The sequence below is a fragment of the Pholis gunnellus genome (genome assembly GCF_910591455.1).
Source record: "Pholis gunnellus genome assembly, chromosome: 7".
Lineage (NCBI taxonomy): Eukaryota > Metazoa > Chordata > Actinopteri > Perciformes > Pholidae > Pholis > Pholis gunnellus.
Window position 1 is genome coordinate 320001 of NC_136533.1, and position 22500 is coordinate 342500.

At 46.0% G+C, this 22500-nt stretch overlaps 3 protein-coding genes across 4 annotated transcripts in view; 2 read left to right on the forward strand and 1 right to left on the reverse strand.

The window, feature by feature from the left end:
- The window catches only part of zfc3h1 (zinc finger C3H1-type containing), a 24259-nt gene extending 23101 nt beyond the window's left edge, over positions 1 to 1158 (reverse strand). The window contains exon 1 of the mRNA XM_079163426.1: positions 502 to 1158. Coding sequence (XP_079019552.1) covers positions 502 to 1042 — 541 coding nt within the window. The 5' untranslated portion in view covers positions 1043 to 1158. The remainder of the gene's footprint in view (positions 1 to 501) is intronic.
- Positions 1159 to 3618: 2460 nt separating this feature from the next.
- tbc1d15 (TBC1 domain family, member 15) lies at positions 3619 to 14856 on the forward strand. Of its 2 annotated transcripts, none has more exons than XM_079163770.1 (17): positions 3619 to 3695; positions 4748 to 4849; positions 5235 to 5309; positions 5505 to 5646; positions 5785 to 5992; positions 7194 to 7296; positions 7586 to 7783; positions 9457 to 9585; positions 11218 to 11321; positions 11398 to 11492; positions 11574 to 11690; positions 11768 to 11868; positions 11974 to 12073; positions 12374 to 12471; positions 12561 to 12677; positions 14009 to 14095; positions 14282 to 14856. In XM_079163770.1, exons 1-17 carry the CDS (start codon positions 3672 to 3674, stop codon positions 14465 to 14467), a joined length of 1986 nt encoding a protein of 661 aa, XP_079019896.1. In that variant the 5' UTR covers positions 3619 to 3671; the 3' UTR covers positions 14468 to 14856. The 2 variants fall into 2 exon arrangements, with proteins under 2 accessions (XP_079019896.1, XP_079019895.1); XM_079163769.1 differs by having other exon boundaries at positions 7589 to 7783.
- A 4066-nt stretch (positions 14857 to 18922) lies between these two features.
- Positions 18923 to 22500, forward strand: part of tph2 (tryptophan hydroxylase 2 (tryptophan 5-monooxygenase)) — a gene marked incomplete at both ends in the record, with an annotated part of 8372 nt that continues 4794 nt past the window's right edge. The window contains 7 exons of the mRNA XM_079163658.1: positions 18923 to 19033; positions 19719 to 19853; positions 19925 to 20156; positions 21223 to 21326; positions 21427 to 21494; positions 21683 to 21879; positions 22052 to 22187. Coding sequence (XP_079019784.1) covers positions 18923 to 19033; positions 19719 to 19853; positions 19925 to 20156; positions 21223 to 21326; positions 21427 to 21494; positions 21683 to 21879; positions 22052 to 22187 — 983 coding nt within the window. The remainder of the gene's footprint in view (positions 19034 to 19718; positions 19854 to 19924; positions 20157 to 21222; positions 21327 to 21426; positions 21495 to 21682; positions 21880 to 22051; positions 22188 to 22500) is intronic.

Sequence of the window (22500 nt, forward strand, 5' to 3'; positions counted from 1 at the left end):
AATAATTGTATTATTTTAATCATTATTATTATTATAATCATTATTATTATATGAATCATCATTATTATTATTTTAATAATTATTATAATCATTATTATTTGAATCATTATTATTATTATTATTTGAATCATTATTATTGTTTTAATAATTATTTTAATCATCATTATCATTATTTTAATCATTGTTATTATTTTAATCATTATTATTATAATCATTATTATTTTAATCATTATTATATGAATCATCATTATTATTATTTTAATAATTATAATTATTATAGTCATTATTATTTTCATCATTATTATTATTTGAATCATTATTATTGTTTTAATAATTATTTTAATCATAATTGTAATCATCATTATTATTATTTGAATCATAATTGTAATCATTATTATTATTATTATTATTTTAATCATTATGATCATATAGGCCTGTATTCTAATTGAATCAGTAGGTTTCTATCACTCGGAATCTATTACCGACCCGGTGAAAGGATACGTTTCCTCGAGGGAGAGTCTTTACTCTCTCCGGGCCCGTAACGACCGGAGGGACCGAAGTTGTTACCGCCTCCTCTGATGTTTCCTCTGATGTTTCCTCTGATGTTCCCTCGGCTGTTACCACCTCTGCCACGGTTCCAGCCCCCCCGTCCACCGTTCGGCCTGAACCGGCCCAGAGCTCCGTGGCTCCGCTCCCAGAAGCTGGTCCTCGGACTCTGGTCTCCGTGAGGACCGAGACCCAGAGGAGGCGTCGTGGTGGAGGAACCAGGAGGCCGGTCGGGCCCGCTCGGCCCACACTGCTGCCGGTGGTTCGGAGGGAACGGACCGTGAGGTCCTCGGTTATAAGACATGAGGAGCCGGAGGTCCGGAGCCACGTGCTGCTCCACGTTGTGAGGCCGTTGGTGAGGTTTTCGTGTCCGAGCACGAGCTCCTGGTCCCGGCCTCACTTTACCATCCCCCCGCCGGAGAGGAACACTCTCCTCGGTCTCATCATCGCAGATCTCTCCGTCCTCCAGCTCGCCCTCCTCTCTGTTCACGTCCATCTTGTTTTAAAACTCACCCTAACCCTCCGGCTGTAACCTCATCGAGCTGAAGCCGGTAAATAGTTCATGTTTCACCGGACAGACGGTCGGTAACGAGTCGGTCCGCTCTGACAGTTAGCCCGGTTAGCTAGCAAGCTAGCTTCTCCGCTCTGCTCTCATCCAACTCTCACGAGACTGACCAGACCGGAAGCTGCCCATATAAGGGACCCGGATGAAGGAAGTTCCAGCTTCCTGGTCCGTCGCGTGATGTCATGGGGCCCGAAAAGACGTTTCTCATCGACTTACATCGAGAGTATTTCTTTCTTTTAATAATAATAATAATTTAATAAAAAAAATTAAATACTGAACAGTACTAACAATACTAACAGCTGAATCCATAACGCTCTCTAAATCCATAATTGTATTGGTGACGTCGAGATGAACTTCATGAAGATAATTACGTCTCAAAACATGTTTAAAAAACTAAACTATACACATTTATAATGCAAATTATTATAATGTACATCAATCATATATACTATAATACACTGGCGGGACGTGCATTTTATACCTGGGCCTTCAGTGCTGTCCTACTACACTTGAACCACCTCCTAATAACCTCATTATGACGTCACAGCTACGGGTTAATATTTGTTTCGTGTAAAAGCCACATATTCACATAACATTGCAACATTTGACAAGTCAAATAAAATGTTACATGAAGCTCAACACCTACAAAACACGAACTGCAAAGGGCAGATACATGAATACGAGCATGACGGGACGCTGCGTCATTAACGGACAATATAGTCCAAATCAATGTAACACAATGACAAACTCACAAGAGCAGTCGCATATATTCGTATGACAACAAAGCAACAAATCAATCCAGCAGACCTGCAGCGGATCCACGCATTCCACCACACGAGCACGAGCCATTCAAATATTATTCATGAAAACGCCACGATAGACAAATGAACAGTAGTAACGTTACTGCAGATGTAAACAAACAAACGCACTTCACTTACCAAATGTTGTTCACTTAAAGACAAACTCCATCCTCCTTTCTTTGTTGTTAAAGAGTTTAATCCCATGGTTGTGCAGTACATCGTTTCAGTTCCAGTAAGAAGTCCTTCTCGATTCATGGAGCCAGTGATGACAGTCCAGCCTCCCCCGTTATATTTCACCGGTCAACGTGTTCGTTGAGTTGTAGATCCACTCGGGTCTCTCCAAAAGTTTTCAAAAGCACCGTAGCTTGTGTCCTGCCATGCTATGGTGTCCTCAGGTTAGCGTAGCGTAGCTCCAAACACCAAGACGCTCAGTTAAAATGAAACACATTCCCAGCTTCTCCGACGCTGTCAGCAAGAAATACCGTTCATACAAATCGTTTTCCTGCTGAGTCAGCGTAGCCGTGGCGTGGCGGCCATTGTATGTGATTCGCCATTAAACAACAAGCTGATATAACTCCGCTGGACTTGCTCAAATCTGCCCTAAACTTGCCATACTTGATAACAGTCATGGCCTGAGGATGTCTTCAAGCCAATTTTCACTCAAAGTCATAGTGCCACCTACTGGCAATAGGAAGACAGCGTTATGTGACAAACGGCATCCGATTTACATGATGTTGTCTGCACTTGATGTAGAGCAACATAATGCATGTTTGCGCGTGTTATCAAGCGCCACATAGTAGATACAGGAACTGGTGAATATTTGCACTACATAATTTCCAGCGACACACAGTCCACGCGGGAAAAATACGTTAAACTCCGATGCTCGAAGACATTCGCGCCCACGTCTGCCGGCGTCCCGCCAGTACCCCTGAGATGCAGGAAGGTGCGAGGCCCCATACATCGCTGCTTGCAGCTTTAATATGTTATCTGTTATGTGTTATATGTTATATGTTATCTGTTATCTGTTGTCTGGTATGTGTTATCTGTTAAGTGTTATATGTTATGTGTTATCTGTTATGTGTTATGTGTTATCTCTTATATGTTGTGAACACCGGCTGAATATCTATGATCAGAATCATTATAACTGTGTTATAACTGCTGCTGTGTGAAGAGAATCCTGCTGTTAACAAGAACCTGATGAGTTTAAAGTGTTTAAACCAAATGTTGTTGACCTTTAGTTCATAGAGCAGCACTTTAAAATAAAAGTGCTCAATACACTACTTTAGAATTCATTATTGAACTTTGCGCATAACAATGACATTAATTGCAAAAAAATCATGCGATTAAAAATTTTAATCGTTGCCCAGCACTAAATATAATATAACCTAATATAATATAATATAATATAATATATAATATATAATATAACAATATACTATAATATAATATAATATACTTAATATAATATATAATATAGCAATATAATATAACCTAATATAATATAATATAATATATAATATATAACAATATACTATAATATAATATAATATACTTAATATAATATAATATATAATATAACAATATAATATAATATAATATATAATATAGCAATATAATATAATATAACAAACTGAAAATGTTTGAAGACTTAGTGCGCATGCGTGCCAATGCTCTCCACCGGAAGCTGACTTGTCCGTTTTGTTTTGGAAGTTGACAGGCACGTGAGCTGCTGACGTCATCAGGAGAGAGAAGGCGACAACATGGCGGCGGACTCTCTCCTAAAGGTAGAAACTCATGTAAATATATGTTATACACGTTTAGATTATACAGGTGTATGTTATGTATGTATACTGTAAATGCATATATGTTTGTATTAGTTTATAGAGTTGTGGCTTCACTAACCAGCTGAGCGGTTAGCTCAGGCTAGCTAGCATTAGCCGCTGTGCTAGCTGTAGTGTGACGACATCACCAGAGATGCCACGAGAGCACAGCTGTGACCTAAACCCGTCTGTTTATGTAGATTATAGACACACAACACGTAGCGGAGGCTCCTACATGCTAACAGCTGTGCTAACGTTAGCACAGCTGTTAGCTTCACCCCGTGTGACCTAAACCCGTGACTGTATTCTGTCACCACATCTTTAGTTAGCCTGCTAACGTTAGCTAGTGTATCTGCTCTTTAACAGCTAACGTTAGCAGGCTAACAAACATCTGTTTACTATCTAAACATCTGCTTCACTGAGCTACACACGTTCTGTACGTGATGCTCATCACTGAGACCAGCTGATCAATCAGAAGCTGTTTACTGAATGCTCACAGACTCACAACAGAAACACCAGTTTAACACCAAGCTGTGACTCTGTTTCCTGGTTAGTTATATAGTATAATATATATATATATATATATATATATATATATATATATATATATATATATATATATATATAATGTATAATATAGGTTTGTCTTCACGACATGATGAACCAATGAGACACTCTGAATATAATGCTGTCAGTTATTTAATCATGAAAGTGAAGCTTTAACATCAGTAGATGTGTTGTTGTGTGAGATCTTTGAGCTGGAGACAAGTTTATCACATGTGTAACATAAAAACTAAATAAACTATATTTTGATATTTATTGTGCCTTTTTAGAACAAACGTTTAATCTTGTTTACAAAATGAAAAAAGGTTAAAATCTGATTCTGATAGAAATGTGAACTAGCTTCACATTAAGGAGTGAAGACATATTGTTTTATAGGATAAGTTCAGACATCAGTTCACCTGAACCTGAGCTGATGAAGTGGATCTAACTCGACCTCCACGTCTGTCTCACAGATCATATTCGAACACGAAGGAGTCTTCATCCATCCGAGCAGCGATGAAGACGCCGTCGAGCAGGATCTACTCGTCTCAGGGTCTCTGCGGATTGTTGACAAGGTAAACGGTGAACTCCTCGCTGCTGTTTCTCTGTTCACAGGTCACACGTGGACTGTTTTCATCAGGTCCACGTGATGTTCTGAAGCTCCAGCTCACTGTTGACCTCTTCTAGTCTCCGGCTTGTCGTTTGTTAGCCGGCTGTGTGTTCGCTGTCGTGTTCACGGCTCCACGTTTTCTTCTCAAAGCGCTGGAGATGCTGAGGTTTGAGACCAGAGCTTTTAAAGGAATCTAGTGCTGACAAAATGATGTATTTATTTATTATTAATGCATCTAACATGGACATAGGCAGCGCCTCCGAAAACCAGGTATTATAAGCAGCACAGTCCATAATAAGTGCTGGTTTCATCATGAGTCATAACGGACTGTTTGTCTCTCCACACGTCAGGACGCTGAGGTCACTGTTGAGTTCAAACCTGTGGAGGAAACAGTCGACGCATCAAACATGCTGTGTGCTGGAAAGGTTTGTGTTCTTCTTCTATAGCTACAGTTCTACTCTAGAACTACAGATACACCATGTGTGTGTGTGTATATATATAATCAGCATCTTAAACCTCCAGCCCACCAGGGAACACCAGCCTTCCACCTTTAACTGGCTCATCATTTCAGTAGTCCTCTAGTTACCTCATAGACTCTGATGCTGTGAACGTCTCCTCAGGACTCCAGCTCAGTGATGGAATGGGACCAGGTCCCCGGGGAGAAGTCCCAGCAGCTGCTAGAATCCCAGCAGAGCTACGAGACCGAGTGGGACATGGTGAACGCCGTGTCCTTCAAGAAGAAGAGCTGCACCAACGGAGAAGGTGATATGATACTACCACGCTGTCAATGCTGCGTCACATGTCGCTCATCATCAGCTGATCCACAGGCATATAAATATACATACACACACATCAATATATCATAAATCAGTGTTGTGATCCCTCTCCCTGGTCTGTCAGGCGCTCTGAACCACAGCCACGAGAGGAGCCGGGGGGCGTTCAGCTTCGCTCTGAGTGACCTCAGGTCCATCACCATGAAGGAAGAGGGTTGGACCTTCCTGGTCCTGAAGCTGAAGGAGTCCTGCTCCTCCCCACCGGCTCTGCACTTCCACCAGGGCGGCAGCAGAGAGTTCCTGGAGAGCCTGAGGAGGTTTGCTCTGCTCAGCGAGTGAGTACACGACATAGGGAGGGAAGGGAGGGAGGAATGAATGAAGGAGGGAGGAATGAATGAATGAAGGAGGGAGGAATGAATGAAGGAGGGAGGAATGAATGAAGGAGGGAGGAATGAATGAATGAAGGAGGGAGGAATGAATGAAGGAGGGAGGAATGAATGAAGGAGGAATGAATGAAGATATGAAAGTGTGGCCCGATGCCTGTAGTGCTACCGTGCTCTGACTGGTGATAACGTTTAGTTAATGACTCATACAGCCCCCCCCCCCCAGCCACCAGTCTCAACAAGTGGAACATAAAATAATAAATGTGAACAATATTGTTTCTCTGGGTGAGACACCAGATATCATCTCTGCAGATAAATCTTATTAAAGTTCTTATCTGAGCCGTTCATAAGGAAACCAGTAACACCAGCAGCACCAGTGACGTCCTGTAGACATCAAGAGGCTGACTCACTGTGTCTGGGTTTTATTTTGAAAGGACCTGTTTCTTCACTGTGTCTGGCTTTTACTTTGAAAGGACCTGCTTCTTCACTGGGTCTGGGTTTTATTTTGAAAGGACCTGCTTCTTCACTGTGTCTGGGTTTTATTTTGAAAGGACCTGCTTCTTCACTGTGTCTGGGTTTTATTTTGAAAGGACCTGCTTCCAGTTTTCAGATAGAAATGAGAGTCTGATATTCAAAGTTTAAGTTAAAAGGCCTTTTTTAAAAGTTGTACATTTTTAATACACGGTTTGAAAACTAAAATAAGTTTTATGGTCTCACTTTAGTTATTTTATTTAAAACCACATAATATTCACTTCAGAGGCTGAAACACAACTCTGTCATGTTTTCTTTAACACAATACTTCAATGAATTGATAATTGTAATGTAATGTGTGTGTGTGTGTGCAGATCTCCAGAGGATGACTCGTGTGTGTGTGTGTGTGTGTGAAGATCTCCAGAGGATGACTCGTGTGTGTGTGTGTGTGTGTGTGCAGATCTCCAGAGGATGACTCGTGTGTGTGTGTGTGTGTGTGTGCGTGTGTGTGCAGATCTCCAGAGGATGACTCGTGTGTGTGTGTGTGTGTGTGTGTGTGCAGATCTCCAGAGGATGACTCGTGTGTGTGTGTGTGTGTGTGTGTGTGTGTGTGTGTGTGTGTGCAGATCTCCAGAGGATGACTCGTGTGTGTGTGTGTGTGTGTGTGTGTGTGTGTGTGCAGATCTCCAGAGGATGACTCGTGTCTGTTGGTCAGCTCTCCAAACAGAGCTCTGTCTCAATCCTTTGAGAACCTGCTGGACGACAACAACTTCGGCCTCGTTCAGGTTAGTAACTAGATGAACTGCTGTCATTCAGAGACACATTAAGGCCTCAACACACGAGGAAAGTCATCAACCAATCCAACACATTCACAACGTTCACCAGAGTTTACAAGAACACAGAAGCTCTGTAGTCCGAAACAAGACGGCAAACTGTATCACTCCTCTCGACAAAGGAAACACAACCTTTGAGAAGTTGTCGTTACATTTAGTTTTATTTTGAAGATCGTAGCTTAACGAGCCTTCAACCCCGTAGCGGTTCCTCTGAAGTGTTAACAGAACCGTGTGTTTCCAGCAGAAGTTCAGGAAGGACCCGTACGTCACCACTCTGGGAGGATTCTCTAAAGTCACGAACTACATCTACGACGCGTTCCGGGGGTCTGAGGAGCAGCACCAGCGCCCCCCAGAGGAGGTGGCCCTCCTGCTGGGTGAAGTCATTCCTGGACTGGAGATCAACCAGCAAGAGGAGCCCGGCTTCGAGGTCATCACCAGGGTGAGGCTGCTGGGTCACATGACCTCATTGTTGTTAGTGTAACTCGTAGGACCTCTGACCTCTGACCCGGTCTCATGTCAGAATCAGCTTTATTTATTTATATGTGTACGCTGTTTCCACCTCGCTCTCAATGTACACACACAAGTTTACAATAAACAACAACAAATATATATATCAAAAATAAAACAAGGGCAACAAAACGAAGTAGAACAGATGTAGGTACGTGTAAATACCTATCCCCAAAGAGTCTATATGAGCATGAACCTGTAAACAGGGTCAGTGGAATGAAGGTGTTAGTGCAGCGTGACTAACGGTTCAGCAGAGAGGAGCTGGTCCTGGTCTGGTGGTTTTGGTGGTTTTGGTGTACAGAGCTCTGTAGCTCCTCCAGAGGGAGGAGCTGAGCAGCTTGTCTCCAGGCTGTGAAGGTCTGCAGTGATCAGCCCGTCTCCTGACTCTAGAGGTGAACAAGTCCAGGATGGGGGGCAGGCTGGAACCAATGATCCTCTCTGCAGACCTGAGAGTCCGTTGTAGTCCGGTCCTGTTTGGTGGCCGATCCAAACCAGACCGTGATGGAGGAGCAGAGGACAGACTGGAGGATGGTGGAGGAGAACGGGACCAGCAGCTCCTGAGGCAGCTTGAAGTTCCTCTGCTGGGCCTTTTTCCTGATGGTGGCGATGTTGGGGGCCCACTTCAGGTCCTGGGAGATTGTGGATCCCAGGAACCTCCACAGCGGACACAGTGCTGTTGAGTATGGTGAGGGGGGGCAGTGTTGAGCTGATTTAGGTTGTTCTGAGCAGAGGACCAGCTGTAGACGGTCCTCTGAGGGGCAGTCGCTGGTGTAGAGGAGGAGATGAACCAGACCGTGATCAGAGTCCCAGAGCTGCACGGGGGACTGAGTGATCTGCATCCTTTATCAGTGGAGCAGTGGTCCAGCGCGGTGGTGTCTCTGGTGCTGCTCTTAACATGCGGTCTGTATTTGGGTTCTCGCTGAGCTTTGCTCTGTTGAAGAACACTGAGCAGGAGTCTGGTGTTGGAGCTCCTCACTCACAGGCCCGAGGACGTCGACACCACAATGAACGAGGGAAACTCCAGCAGGGAATAAACAGGTTAACGTGTTTCTAAGTGAGGGCTGCGTGGTTCCTTCAACACGGTGACATCTGAACACCGACCCTCGTTAACGTAGAAGCAGATTCCGTCTCCCCTCGTTCTCCCGTCAGCGTCGGTCCGCTCGGAGGAGTTGGAAGCTCGGCAGATGAGGTGCGCTGACCGGGATGTGCTCAGCGAGTCGGGTTTCAGTGAAGCACAGAGCGGAGGACCTGCTGAAGTCTGTTAGTCTGTTGAGGAGCAGCAGCTCGTCCGTCTTGTTGGCCAGAGAGCGGACGTTCACCAGATGGATTGATGGAAGTGCAGCTCTGAATCCCCGCTGACGCAGATTAATGAGCTCCTGCTCGGCGTCTCCGGTAAATCCCGAGGAGAGCCGCTGCTCCTCCAACTAAACGCTCTGTGAAGCTTTCCGCTTCCATGAGAAACAGCGATGAGGTTTGAGCGGGTTGACGGATGTTTAGAAGTTCCAGCCGGCTGCATGTGAGCAGAGAGGAGAGCGCAGCACCGAGGCCGCCATCTTGGTATCTGTCTCACCTTTGACCCTGTCTGTCTCACCCTTGTCCCCTCAGATTGACCTGGGGACCAGGCCTCAAGTGACCCGTACTGGTCCTCTGTCCTCTGAGGACTGGATCAGACACCAGGATCCAGAGGGAAGGATGCTCAACATCCCACTGCTCAAACAAGTCATCTTCAAAGGAGTAAGACAGCTTTACTGTGTCTGTCTCACCCCGTCTGTCTCTGTCTCACCCCGTCTGTCTCTGTCTCACCCCGTCTGTCTCTACAGACTCTGTCTCACCCCGTCTGTCTCTGCAGACTCTGTCTCACCCTGTCTGTCTCTGTCTCACCCCGTCTGTCTCTGTCTCACCCCGTCTGTCTCTACAGACTCTGTCTCACCCCGTCTGTCTCTGCAGACTCTGTCTCACCCTGTCTGTCTCTGTCTCACCCCGTCTGTCTCTACAGACTCTGTCTCACCCCGTCTGTCTCTACAGACTCTGTCTCACCCCGTCTGTCTCTACAGACTCTGTCTCACCCTGTCTGTCTCTGTCTCACCCCGTTTGTCTCTGTCTCACCCCGTCTGTCTCTACAGACTCTGTCTCACCCCGTCTGTCTCTGTCTCACCCCGTCTGTCTCTGTCTCACCCCGTCTGTCTCTACAGACTCTGTCTCACCCCGTCTGTCTCTGTCTCACCCTGTCTGTCTCTGTCTCACCCCGTCTGTCTCTGTCTCTACAGACTCTGTCTCACCCCGTCTGTCTCTACAGACTCTGTCTCACCCCGTCTGTCTCTGTCTCACCCCGTCTGTCTCTGTCTCACCCCGTCTGTCTCTACAGGGACTCTGTCTCACCCTGTCTGTCTCTGTCTCACCCTGTCTGTCTCTGTCTCACCCCGTCTGTCTCTGTCTCTACAGACTCTGTCTCACCCCGTCTGTCTCTACAGACTCTGTCTCACCCCGTCTGTCTCTACAGACTCTGTCTCACCCCGTCTGTCTCTACAGACTCTGTCTCACCCTGTCTGTCTCTGTCTCACCCCGTCTGTCTCTGTCTCACCCCGTCTGTCTCTACAGACTCTGTCTCACCCTGTCTGTCTCTGTCTCACCCCGTCTGTCTCTACAGACTCTGTCTCACCCTGTCTGTCTCTGTCTCACCCCGTCTGTCTCTACAGACTCTGTCTCACCCCGTCTGTCTCTGTCTCACCCCGTCTGTCTCTGTCTCACCCCGTCTGTCTCTACAGACTCTGTCTCACCCCGTCTGTCTCTGTCTCACCCTGTCTGTCTCTGTCTCACCCCGTCTGTCTCTGTCTCTACAGACTCTGTCTCACCCTGTCTGTCTCTACAGACTCTGTCTCACCCCGTCTGTCTCTACAGACTCTGTCTCACCCCGTCTGTCTCTGTCTCACCCCGTCTGTCTCTGTCTCACCCCGTCTGTCTCTACAGGGACTCTGTCTCACCCTGTCTGTCTCTGTCTCACCCTGTCTGTCTCTGTCTCACCCCGTCTGTCTCTGTCTCTACAGACTCTGTCTCACCCCGTCTGTCTCTACAGACTCTGTCTCACCCCGTCTGTCTCTACAGACTCTGTCTCACCCTGTCTGTCTCTGTCTCACCCCGTCTGTCTCTGTCTCACCCCGTCTGTCTCTACAGACTCTGTCTCACCCCGTCTGTCTCTACAGACTCTGTCTCACCCTGTCTGTCTCTGTCTCACCCCGTCTGTCTCTGTCTCACCCCGTCTGTCTCTACAGACTCTGTCTCACCCCGTCTGTCTCTACAGACTCTGTCTCACCCTGTCTGTCTCTGTCTCACCCTGTCTGTCTCTGTCTCACCCGTCTGTCTCTACAGGGACTCTGTCACGCTCTGAGGAAAGAAGCCTGGAAGTTCCTGCTGGGTTATGTCCCGTGGGACAGCACGCTGGAGGAGAGGAAAGTCCTGCAGAGAACCAAAACGTAGGACTTTCCTTTAACATGATCAATGCGTCAGTGACCCGTGAGCTGAGAGTGACTGTTGATGACTGTGTCTCAGTGATGAATACTTCAGGATGAAGCTGCAGTGGAAGTCCGTGAGTGAGGAGCAGGAGAGGAGGAACTCCAGACTGAGGGACTACAGAAGTCTGATCGGTGAGGTCCCCCCTAGACCGGTTATTGATCAAGACCAGCAGACCCTCAGACCCCATGACGCCGTCTGTCTTCTGTCCCCAGAGAAAGACGTCAACAGAACGGACCGCAGCAACCGCTTCTACGAAGGCATCGACAACCCGGGTCTGGTCCTCCTCCACGACATCCTGATGACCTACTGCATGCTGGACTTTGACCTGGGTGAGTTCTGTAAGGTGTGTCCTCCTGAGGACCAGGGACATGCGGACCAGGACTCTGAGGTCTCTGTGTCTCCTTAGGATACGTCCAGGGGATGAGCGACCTGCTGTCTCCGATCCTCTACGTGATGGAGAACGAGGTGGACGCCTTCTGGTGCTTCGTCTCCTTCATGGAACAAATGGTGAGGTCATAGATATATAAATATATAAATATATAAATATATAAATATATACATAAATATTAAAGTTCAATGAAAACCCTCGTCAGCTTCCTGTTTGTCTTCCAGCACCAGAACTTTGAGGAGCAGATGCAGGGCATGAAGACTCAGCTGATCCAGCTCAGCACTCTGCTCAGACTGCTGGACTTGTCCTTCTGGAACTACCTCGGTACGTCAACTCACTTTCAAAACAAAAGTCCCAGAGCCCTTCACAATAAAAGCATTCAGTATGAAAGTTGTGTGGTAACAAACACAAGAGCAAGAAAATAGAGTTCATGAACAAATAACATCTACAGAGAAAAGCAGCTGAACAACCTGAGGATCCAGCTGGGACAGGAAGTCCTTTAGTCCAGTACAGGAGACGCTAACAGGACTGTCTCTTTGTGGACTGCCTGAGGATCCAGCTGGGACAGGAAGTCCTTTAGTCCAGTACAGGAGACGCTAACAGGACTGTCTCTTTGCTTCACAGAGTCTCAGGATTCAGGTTTTCTGTATTTCTGTTTCCGCTGGTTGTTGATCAGATTCAAGAGAGAGCTCAGCTTCCAGGACGTTCTGAGACTCTGGGAGGTGAGTTTCTTCTTCTTCTGTGGTGGATCTGGATGGACAGACACCTGGGAAAGATCTGTGTCCACCCGTCTCTACCTGTGTGTCCTCAGGTGATGTGGACCGATTTGCCCTGCGACAACTTCCACCTGCTGGTCTGCTGCGCCATCCTGGACTCAGAGAAACAGAAGATCATGGAGGAGAACTACGGCTTCAACGAGATCCTCAAGGTGGGTTTTAAATATACTAGTGCTGGGCAACGATTAATAGAAAAATAACTGCGTTAACGTTAGTTAATGAATGCGATAATAACGCATTAACCTGCCCGGCACTAAATATATATCCGCCCCTCCTGGACGCGGTCCCGGGGAGTCCTCCTCCTGGCTGGCTCGCCAAATGTTGTTGTTGTTGTTTCCCGTTGATGATCAGCTGCTTTGACTTCTGTTCTCGATACCTGACGGCTCAGTCACGGTTCTCTGACTCGTGGTGAGACAGGATCTCACAGGAACTCTGTGACCAACAACACAACACCAGAGACTCAGTTCACACACATTCATTAGCATCACAAAGTTTACAAGTAGACCGACTAACTACACAAAAGCATTGCACATTATCTCTACCCTAAGATGTGCTCCTCCTCCTCCTCCTCCTCCTCCTCCTCCTCCTCCTCCTCCTCCTCTGAAGGAGTTACACTGAGCTCCTCACAACAGCTTCTATGATCAGCCTCCTGAGTCCACCTCTGACCCCGTCACAGAGACCGGCTCCCCTTCTTCCCCGGTTAGAGATCCATCCTTCTCTCTCTCTTCACCTTCTCTCTCTCTATCTTCTCTCTATCTTCTCTCTATCTTCACCTTCTCTCTATCTTCTCTCTCTCTCTATCTTCACCTTCTCTCTCTCTCTATCTTCTCTCTCTCTCTCTCTCTCTTCTCTCTATCTTCTCTCTCTCTCTCTCTATCTTCTCTCTATCTTCTCTCTCTCTCTATCTTCACCTTCTCTCTCTCTCTATCTTCTCTCTATCTTCTCTCTCTTCACCTTCTCTCTCTCTCTCTCTATCTCTCTCTTCTCTCTCTCTCTCTCTCTCTCTTCTCTCTATCTTCTCTCTCTCTCTCTCTCTCTTCTCTCTATCTTCTCTCTCTCTCTCTCTCTATCTTCTCTCTCTCTCTCTCTCTCTTCTCTCTATCTTCTCTCTCTCTCTCTCTCTATCTTCACCTTCTCTCTATCTCTCTCTTCTCTCTCTCTCTCTCTCTTCTCTCTCTCTCTCTCTTCAGGCCTCTGTACTCGTCTCTCTGTCTCTCATGTGAATAGTGTGACATCATCACAGGATGAATGGATACATTTGGATACATTTCAGATTATGGATACGATTGATTTTACTCAAATATATTTCAAGACACAAATACATTTTTCTCCGTGTGTGTGTGTGTGTGTGTGTGTGTGTGTGTGTGTGTGTGTGTGTGTGTGTGTGTGTGTGTGTGTGTGTGTGTGTGTGTGTGTGTGTGTGTGTGTGTGTGTGTGTGTGTGTGTGGGGAACACGTTGACAGTCTGTCTCTTGTCTCTTCAGCACATTAACGAGCTCTCCATGAAGCTGGACATCGAAGACATCCTTCAGAAAGCTGAGGGCATCAGTCAGCAGATCAAGAGCTGTAAGGTACGTTCAGCAGCGTCTGTCTGGGTCTAGGTCTGGGTCCAGGTCTAGGTCTGGGTCCAGGTCTAGGTCTGGGTCCAGGTCTAGGTGTCGGTCCGGGTCTGGACCTCTGTCTGACTGACTCTCAGAGCGTTGCCGTCTCCTCCGTGTGTCCGGTCTGTCTAATGAAGCGTCTCCTGCTGTCCTCAGGACCTGCCTTGCTCCATCAGCGTCATCCTGGGTCTGGGTCCGGGTCCGGATCCCGGTGTGGACTCTGAGGTCTGTGACTGCGGAGCCTCTCCGTCTCTCAGGCCGACCCAGCGACCGGACGTCTGCTCCAACGGACTGTTGAGAGGAAGCAGCTCTCACAACAGAGTGGCCTTCATATCGTCGTGAGCGCAGACGGAGAGGACGGCGTGTAAAAAGGATTTGAGACGATTCAGAATCTTATTTTTGTAATTTCTTGTACCACATTGTGTCCATCAGTCCTGTTCTCCACGTCTCCTAAAGCTCCATTCAGACGCTCCTCTCTGTAGTCCTGCATCACCAGAGACGTGGTGGTTTCAGTGTCTCTCACGTCTCAGGTCTCCTTCTACTTCCTGTTTCAGTCTCTCACTGCTCTGACAGAGGAACCACAGCTAACCGCTAACCGCTAACAGAACTCAGACAGCTTTTATAGGAGGACTTTTGTCTCTGTGTTTTACTATGAATGCATTGAATCACATGAACCTCTGTAGTTCTGGTTCTTCATAACTGATAACACGTAATAAACCTCCATGAATCCACTCAGAAGATCCTCTCATTAAACACACAAGGACGTGATTTAAAGGGACAGTGGTGATGGTTCACAGGAGCAACGTGATTATTTTAGACACTAACAGACTATCAGTCATTTTCAGAAGATCTCTTTACCTCTCTGATGTTATCTGTTCTCCATGTTCTCTTCACACCAGACTCCATAACATCTGTTATTTAAGCTCCTCCTCCTGTAGTACAGCTGTGGACCATCGCTACTGTCTCTTTAAGGAGACTGAACCATCGCTACTGTCTCTTTAAGGAGACTGAACCATCGCTACTGTCTCTTTAAGGAGACTGAACCATCGCTACTGTCTCTTTAAGGAGACTGAACCATCGGTACTGTCTCTTTAAGGAGACTGAGCCATCAGTACTGTCTCTTTAAGGAGACTGAACCATCAGTACTGTCTCTTTAAGGAGACTGAACCATCAGTACTGTCTCTTTAAGGAGACTGAGCCATCAGTACTGTCTCTTTAAGGAGACTGAACCATCGCTACTGTCTCTTTAAGGAGACTGAACCATCAGTACTGTCTCTTTAAGGAGACTGAACCATCAGTACTGTCTCTTTAAGGAGACTGAGCCATCAGTACTGTCTCTTTAAGGAGACTGAGCCATCAGTACTGTCTCTTTAAGGAGACTGAACCATCAGTACTGTCTCTTTAAGGAGACTGAGCCATCAGTACTGTCTCTTTAAGGAGACTGAACCATCGCTACTGTCTCTTTAAGGAGACTGAACCATCAGTACTGTCTCTTTAAGGAGACTGAACCATCGCTACTGTCTCTTTAAATGACAGGAGGAGCAGCAGGAGTTCTGAATGGACCTTTGGAGGCTTCGTGGTGTTTCTTCTCCTCACAGTGAACTCGTCAAAGACAAACTCTTGTGTCTTTAACCTCCTTCAGTATTAATCATCTAACGAGGAATAAAAGAAGACGTTCCTGTGAGAAACTGTTTCCTCTGAAGTCCTCGACATGTAGATCTGTGTTTTTATACGACGGCTCGTCTACTCTCTGAGGACGTGAACCTGGTTTAACAGCAGCTCATCTGTGCAGCTGGAGTCAGTTTACATTGAGCTTCCTGTGGCTCCTTCACAATAAAAGTGTTTTAATGTGAAGGAGCAGAAGAAGTAATCTAAACCAATGTTTATCTCCACAAATATCAGTGTTCCTTCAAACGCAACACAATCAACTCTGATGTGTTTCACTTCATTCCATACTTTTATTATAGATGACAAATTAATAAAGTTTTCTTTAAAATACAATCCATCTGCTTATTAATAGTTTTCTTTAAAATAAAAATCCATCTATATGTATATTAACAGTATATTATATATTTACATATATATGTATGTCAATATAAATGGATATATTTGTATATTTGTATATTTATACACATTGTGAACATCTGAAACGTGATTTAAATGTCAGACTGACTGAAGAGCTGCTCGGCTCCAAATGTCACTTCAGCTGCTTTAATGTGACGAAGAGTCGGCCTCCCTTCCTCCTCCTCCTCCTCCTCCTCCTTTGATGGGAGACATTTGGCGTTGAAAGGAGAGCGAGGAGGAAGAGGAGGAAGACGAAGGTATCACCTGCTATCTGTTCATAAAGCTCCATCAGAGAGAACAAAGCTGCTCCTGCCGTCTCGCTGCTCTTTCATTTCCTGTTAAACAGGAAATTGTTGGAGCACCGGCTGATGGAGCAACTTATCGAGTCTCCATCTCTCCGTCTCTTATTGAAGCTGTTTGTGTGTCTGTCACTCAGACAGACAGACAGACAGACAGACAGACAGACAGACAGACAGAGTGAACTGTCTTCTGTTAACCTGCTGGACACGTTGCAGTCTGAGAGGACCAACGACAAACATCTTCATTCTTCTCTGCTGGCCTAAACAGCATCACAAAGTTAGAGCTATTTTATCATTTAATAATGTTTCATAAATACACTACATGTATTATAATATTTCTCATAGCACAGCTACTGTGCTCCTCAGCTGCTCTGCTTCAGTGCAGCTTGTTTTAAGTAGAGCTTTGATCCAATCAGAGTTCACCTCTGTGTCTCTAGGTAGAAGAGAGGCCCCAGGCCTGCAGACTCACCAGTGAATCCATGTGCAGGTTAAGTGAATGGGGACGATGTTGTTGATCGTCATAGTGTTCAACCAATCAGATCTTTAGTTTGACGTGGTGGGCGTATTCTTTGACGTGTCAGAGCTGCTAGCTGGCCTACAGCTACGTCAGCATTACGAGCAGCTCAGTTTTCAGGAGCAGCTCTGCAGTGAGGTGCAGCGTGTGCTGTGATTGGTCAGTGGGCGAGCACATGACTATTGTGAAACAAAACTTAAAATAGCATCAGAGCTTAGTCAGAGTAGTGAGAGTTCACATTGAAAGATATGGAATAAATTATGACATTGTTTGCATTTTCTTGGTGTAGATTATTTATTTTTTTACCGAGTTTTGTTTTTTAACACTCAATGTCTGAAGGAGGAGGAACGGATTAGTGAGTCGGGATTTAATCGTGAGATTAAACTCTTAGTCAACAAAGAAAGGAGGATGGAGTTTGTCTTTAAGTGGTCAGCATTTGGTAAGTCAGCTGTTTGTGTTTTTACATCTAATATCTGAACGGCCCTCCAGTGTGCAGCAGAATGTGTGTTCTGCTGTTGTTTTCCCGTTAAGCTAGTTAGCGTAGCCTCCCAGAACGCGTGCGGGGCCTCAGCTGTTTTTTGTTTTGTTTGTTGTTTTTCCGGGTCAGAGGTCACAGCCCGTTGCCTCCTACGTGAGCGCAGAAAACATTATATTTCCCACAATTTAAGCTTCTGCATTTTCCAAATGCACGAGTATTATTCAAGATGGCAACACGGACGGCTGCCTCGATGTGTTGATGCGCATTCTTTTGTGTTGTTTTTGTCGTTAATTCAGCTGCGATACTCGGAGCTCTTTCACCAGAGAGGAGCTCATGAACATCAGGGGAACAACTGCAGCGGACTTACTTCCAACTTTTCTACTAACTTCAGTGGAATTACTGGACATTCTAGTCAAAGGTGGCTCAGCTTAGCTCATGCAGTGAAGCGCAGCAGGAGAGGGAAACGGGGATTTCGCTCACCGCTGCCGGGCAGATTTCTCTCCAACGTCCGCTCACTGTGCAACAAACTGGATGAACTTCAGCTCCTGGTGCGGAGAGACGGAGTCTTTCCTTCATCCTCCGTTCTGTGCTTCACTGAGACCGGCTCTGCTGCACCACACTCAGCCCATCACGCCGTCCCTCACGCTGCACTGGGACTCTCTGACCACGTCATGGTGCATCTGATTCCTGCTGACAGGCAGAAACTAGAGCTCTGTAGACCTGTGAGGAGACTCAAGCAGTGGACCAGTGAGGCTCTGGAGGATCTTCGGGCGTGCTTGGACTCTACAGACTGGGATGTCTTCAGGGCTGCTACCAACAGTCTGGATGAGCACACAGAGGCTGTGACGTCATACGTCCCATCATGCACCAGGGTGAGTTACAACAACGACAAACCCTGGTTCACAGCAGAACTCAGACAGCTAAGGCTGCACAGGATCAAGAACTTCTACAAAGAGACAAATACAGGTTCAGTGAGACGGTGAGAGACGCTGAACGTCCTCTGAGGAACAGCAGCTCTCTGTCTGGAGACGCCTCAGACACCGAGTACAAGCCTAAACCCCCCCACTCCATGAACGACCTCCACCTGGCATTCAAATTCATCTCTGACACACATGAAGATAAATATGAATATCTATGATCAGAATCATTATAACTGTGTTATAACTGCTGCTGTAAACATATGTGATATCTTATAGTTTACAGGTGAATTAAAAAGGTTTGATGATGAAAGTGAGTCTGGAGAGGAGCAGCAGGGGGAGGAGCCTCCGCCCCCCCCCCCCCCCCCCCCTGTGTCAGTATATGAGAGGAGGTCCTGGTCTCTGAGCACCACTGTGAGGAGGACCACCACAGACAGCAGGCTGGAGCCCTGGTACTCTTACACCCACTGGTTCCCCATGGCCTCGACCCACGTGATGAAGCCCGGCCCGGAGCCGGTGCCCCGCATGCAGCCCGCCATGATGATGTTCTCCAGCAAGTACTGGTCCAGGAGGGGTCTGTCTCTGGACTCGGCCATGTTTGACCAGCAGCAGCAGCGCCACACGGGGGGGCAGATGGTGAGCACTGCTCTTCATCCTCCTCTCCATCTCTTTATTACTCTGCATCATCATCATCATCATCATCATCATCATCATCATCATCATCATCATCAGGACTGTTGCTTCTTGAACTATATCTTTAGTTTTTATGTGTCAATGTGTTCACTTCCTGCACAAGATGTCAAATTAAATTCTTTAATTTATTTATTCTAAATATGTAAACGTTCAGATTTCAGCTGAAATGATTCGGCTGTAAACTAATTAATTAATTTATAGATTCCGTGTTTCAGTGAATATTAATGTAAAACTGAATCTCTGTTTAAAGACTAATCAATACTAACTGATGATGAAAATGATTTTTATTTTTAGCTCTAATAAAAGTATAAAACTACGTCATGAAATGATAAAGAAATAAAGCTTCTAACTCGTAAATATCCAAAATGTTTCATAACAATAATCACATTATATCAGTGTAATAACTATAGTGAAGTCATCTTAACGACATCTAGAGTGAAGCTTTAAAGTGTCTTTAGCTCTGAAGACTCTGAGGTAGAAGCTCTCACGTCTTTATCTTCTGTGACCGGTTTACACCAGAATGAGTCTTTCTTCAGTCCGACTCTGAGCTTCATCTCATTATTAGTTCTTCATGGAGAACAGAACGTTATAGATGGAACATGTTGTGGTTTGTTGTCTCGTGGTTTAGTCGAGGCGTCCGTCCTTCTGTCCCATCGACGAGGTGCCGGACAAAGAGAGCGCTGAGGACTGCAGGAAGACGGCGGTGGTCTTCTCTCTGAAGAACGAGGTGGGCTGTCTGGTCAAAGCCCTCAGACTCTTCCAGGTGAGCTGTCCTCTTCCCCTCATTGGTGATCACAGGGACTTCTGATCGTTACTTCATTCTGTCCTCTGCAGGAGAAGCGAGTGAACCTGAGCCACATCGAGTCTCGGGTGTCAAAGCGAGTCGTTAACGAGGTGGAGATCTTTGCTGACTGCAGCTGCAGCAAGAACGAGTTTGAGGAGCTGCTGCAGCACCTCAGAGACCACGTCAACGTCATCTCCTTCAACACACCTGCACACGTGTGGTCTGCTGAGGCAGGTGAGTCCACCTCAGGTGTTACAGGACACCTCCACCTGTGTGGTCTGAGTTTATAGGTAGATGGTTCCAGTGATGTCCTGGTGGTTTATAGATGGTTCCAGTGATGTCCTGGTGGTTTATAGGTAGATGGTTCCAGTGATGTTCTGGTGGTTTATAGATGGTTCCAGTGATGTCCTGGTGGTTTATAGATGGTTCCAGTGATGTTCTGGTGGTTTATAGATGGTTCCAGTGATGTTCTGGTGGTTTATAGATGGTTCCAGTGATGTTCTGGTGGTTTATAGATGGTTCCAGTGATGTTCTGGTGGTTTATAGGTAGATGGTTCCAGTGATGTCCTGGTGGTTTATAGATGGTACCAGTGATGTTCTGGTGGTTTATAGATGGTTCCAGTGATATTCTGGTGGTTTATAGGTAGATGGTTCCAGTGATGTTCTGGTGGTTTATAGATGGTTCCAGTGATGTTCTGGTGGTTTATAGATGGTTCCAGTGATGTTCTGGTGGTTTATAGGTAGATGGTTCCAGTGATGTCCTGGTGGTTTATAGATGGTTCCAGTGATGTCCTGGTGGTTTATAGATGGTACCAGTGATGTTCTGGTGGTTTATAGATGGTTCCAGTGATGTCCTGGTGGTTTATAGGTAGATGGTTCCAGTGATGTCCTGGTGGTTTATAGATGGTTCCAGTGATGTTCTGGTGGTTTATAGGTAGATGGTTCCAGTGATGTTCTGGTGGTTTATAGATGGTACCAGTGATGTTCTGGTGGTTTATAGATGGTTCCAGTGATGTTCTGGTGGTTTATAGATGGTTCCAGTGATGTCCTGGTGGTTTATAGGTAGATGGTTCCAGTGATGTCCTGGTGGTTTATAGATGGTTCCAGTGAGGTTCTGGTGGTTTATAGATGGTTCCAGTGATGTTCTGGTGGTTTATAGATGGTTCCAGTGATGTTCTGGTGGTTTATAGATGGTACCAGTGATGTTCTGGTGGTTTATAGATGGTTCCAGTGATGTTCTGGTGCTCTTTTGTAAATACTTCGTGTTTTTGGATCAAAGTAAATGTGAAAATGCCTTTTTTGATATAAAACATCTTCACAGACTAAAGTTATATTTCTGTTGTTGAAGCAGATGAAGACGATGTTCCCTGGTTCCCGATGAAGATCTCTGAGTTGGATCAGTGTTCTCACAGAGTGTTGATGTACGGATCAGAGCTGGACGCAGACCACCCTGTAACTACATCTATGTTTGTTATATTAATACTATAACATAGTAATATACATATATACATTCATTATATGATATAATCTGTGGACCTCTTCCTTCCTGCAGGGCTTTAAGGATGAAGTTTACCGTCAGAGGAGGAAATACTTTGTGGAAGTGGCCATGAATTATAAATTGTAAGTATCATCATGTATTACTTTATGATGAAACACATGAAGGAGCGTGACAATGTTCCTCAGCATCATCTTTAACGTGAACATGTTGAACACTGAATGATTTATGAGCATGAAACAACATGTGGAGTTGAAATGAGACGAGATCCTCAGTGATGGATGAGACGTTTGGACTCTCGTCTCCTCCCCAGCGGGCAGCCCATCCCTCACATGGAGTACACCCCGGAGGAGGTCCGGACGTGGGGGGTGGTGTTCAGAGAACTGACCCAGCTGTACCCGACTCACGCCTGCAGAGAATACCTGAAGAACCTGCCGCTGCTCAGCAAACACTGTGGGTACCGAGAGGACAACATCCCCCAGCTGGAGGACGTCTCCCTGTTCCTCAGAGGTTTGGGTTTCAGTCTTTTAAAAATGTATTTGAACGTAATCTGAAGACGAGAGGATGACGTGTTATAAAGCGTTGTGTGTCGGACTGCTGATAATAGGAAAAGTGAATGTGTGTATAAAACACATATCATCAATAATCAGTAGTGTGTGACGCCGGTCCCTGTGTGTTCCAGAGAGGTCTGGGTTCACTGTGAGACCAGTAGCAGGTTACCTGTCCCCCAGAGACTTCCTGGCTGGTTTGGCCTACAGAGTGTTTAACTGCACTCAGTACGTTCGTCACAGCACCGACCCGCTCTACACACCTGAGCCGTGAGTACACCTGCACACACACCTGCACACACACCTGCACACACACCGTCCACGTGAACACAATGGAGTCCCAGCACCTCTTCCACCGTCCACAGACCCTTTAGACGAGTCCACATAGTGAGACTGGATTCACTGGTTTCTCCTCTGAAACACTAAAGTATAGTTTTCAAAAAGCTTGAGTTTTGGGGCGGATGTGGCTCAGAGGTAGAGCGGGTCATCGTCTGATCAGGAGATCAGGGTTCGATTCTCCGGCTCCTCCAGAGATACTGAACTGAATGTGTGTGAATGGCTGAATGTTGACATGTGGTGCTCT

Excerpts from the sequence above, each read along its gene's own strand:
- tbc1d15 (XM_079163770.1), top strand. The coding sequence starts at position 3,672 with ATGGCGGCGGACTCTCTCCTAAAG. Across the intron at positions 5,993-7,193 it reads AGGTTTGCTCTGCTCAGCGA|ATCTCCAGAGGATGACTCGT; the intron begins GTGAGTACACGA and ends GTGTGTGTGCAG. Across the intron at positions 11,322-11,397 it reads GTCCTGCAGAGAACCAAAAC|TGATGAATACTTCAGGATGA; the intron begins GTAGGACTTTCC and ends ACTGTGTCTCAG.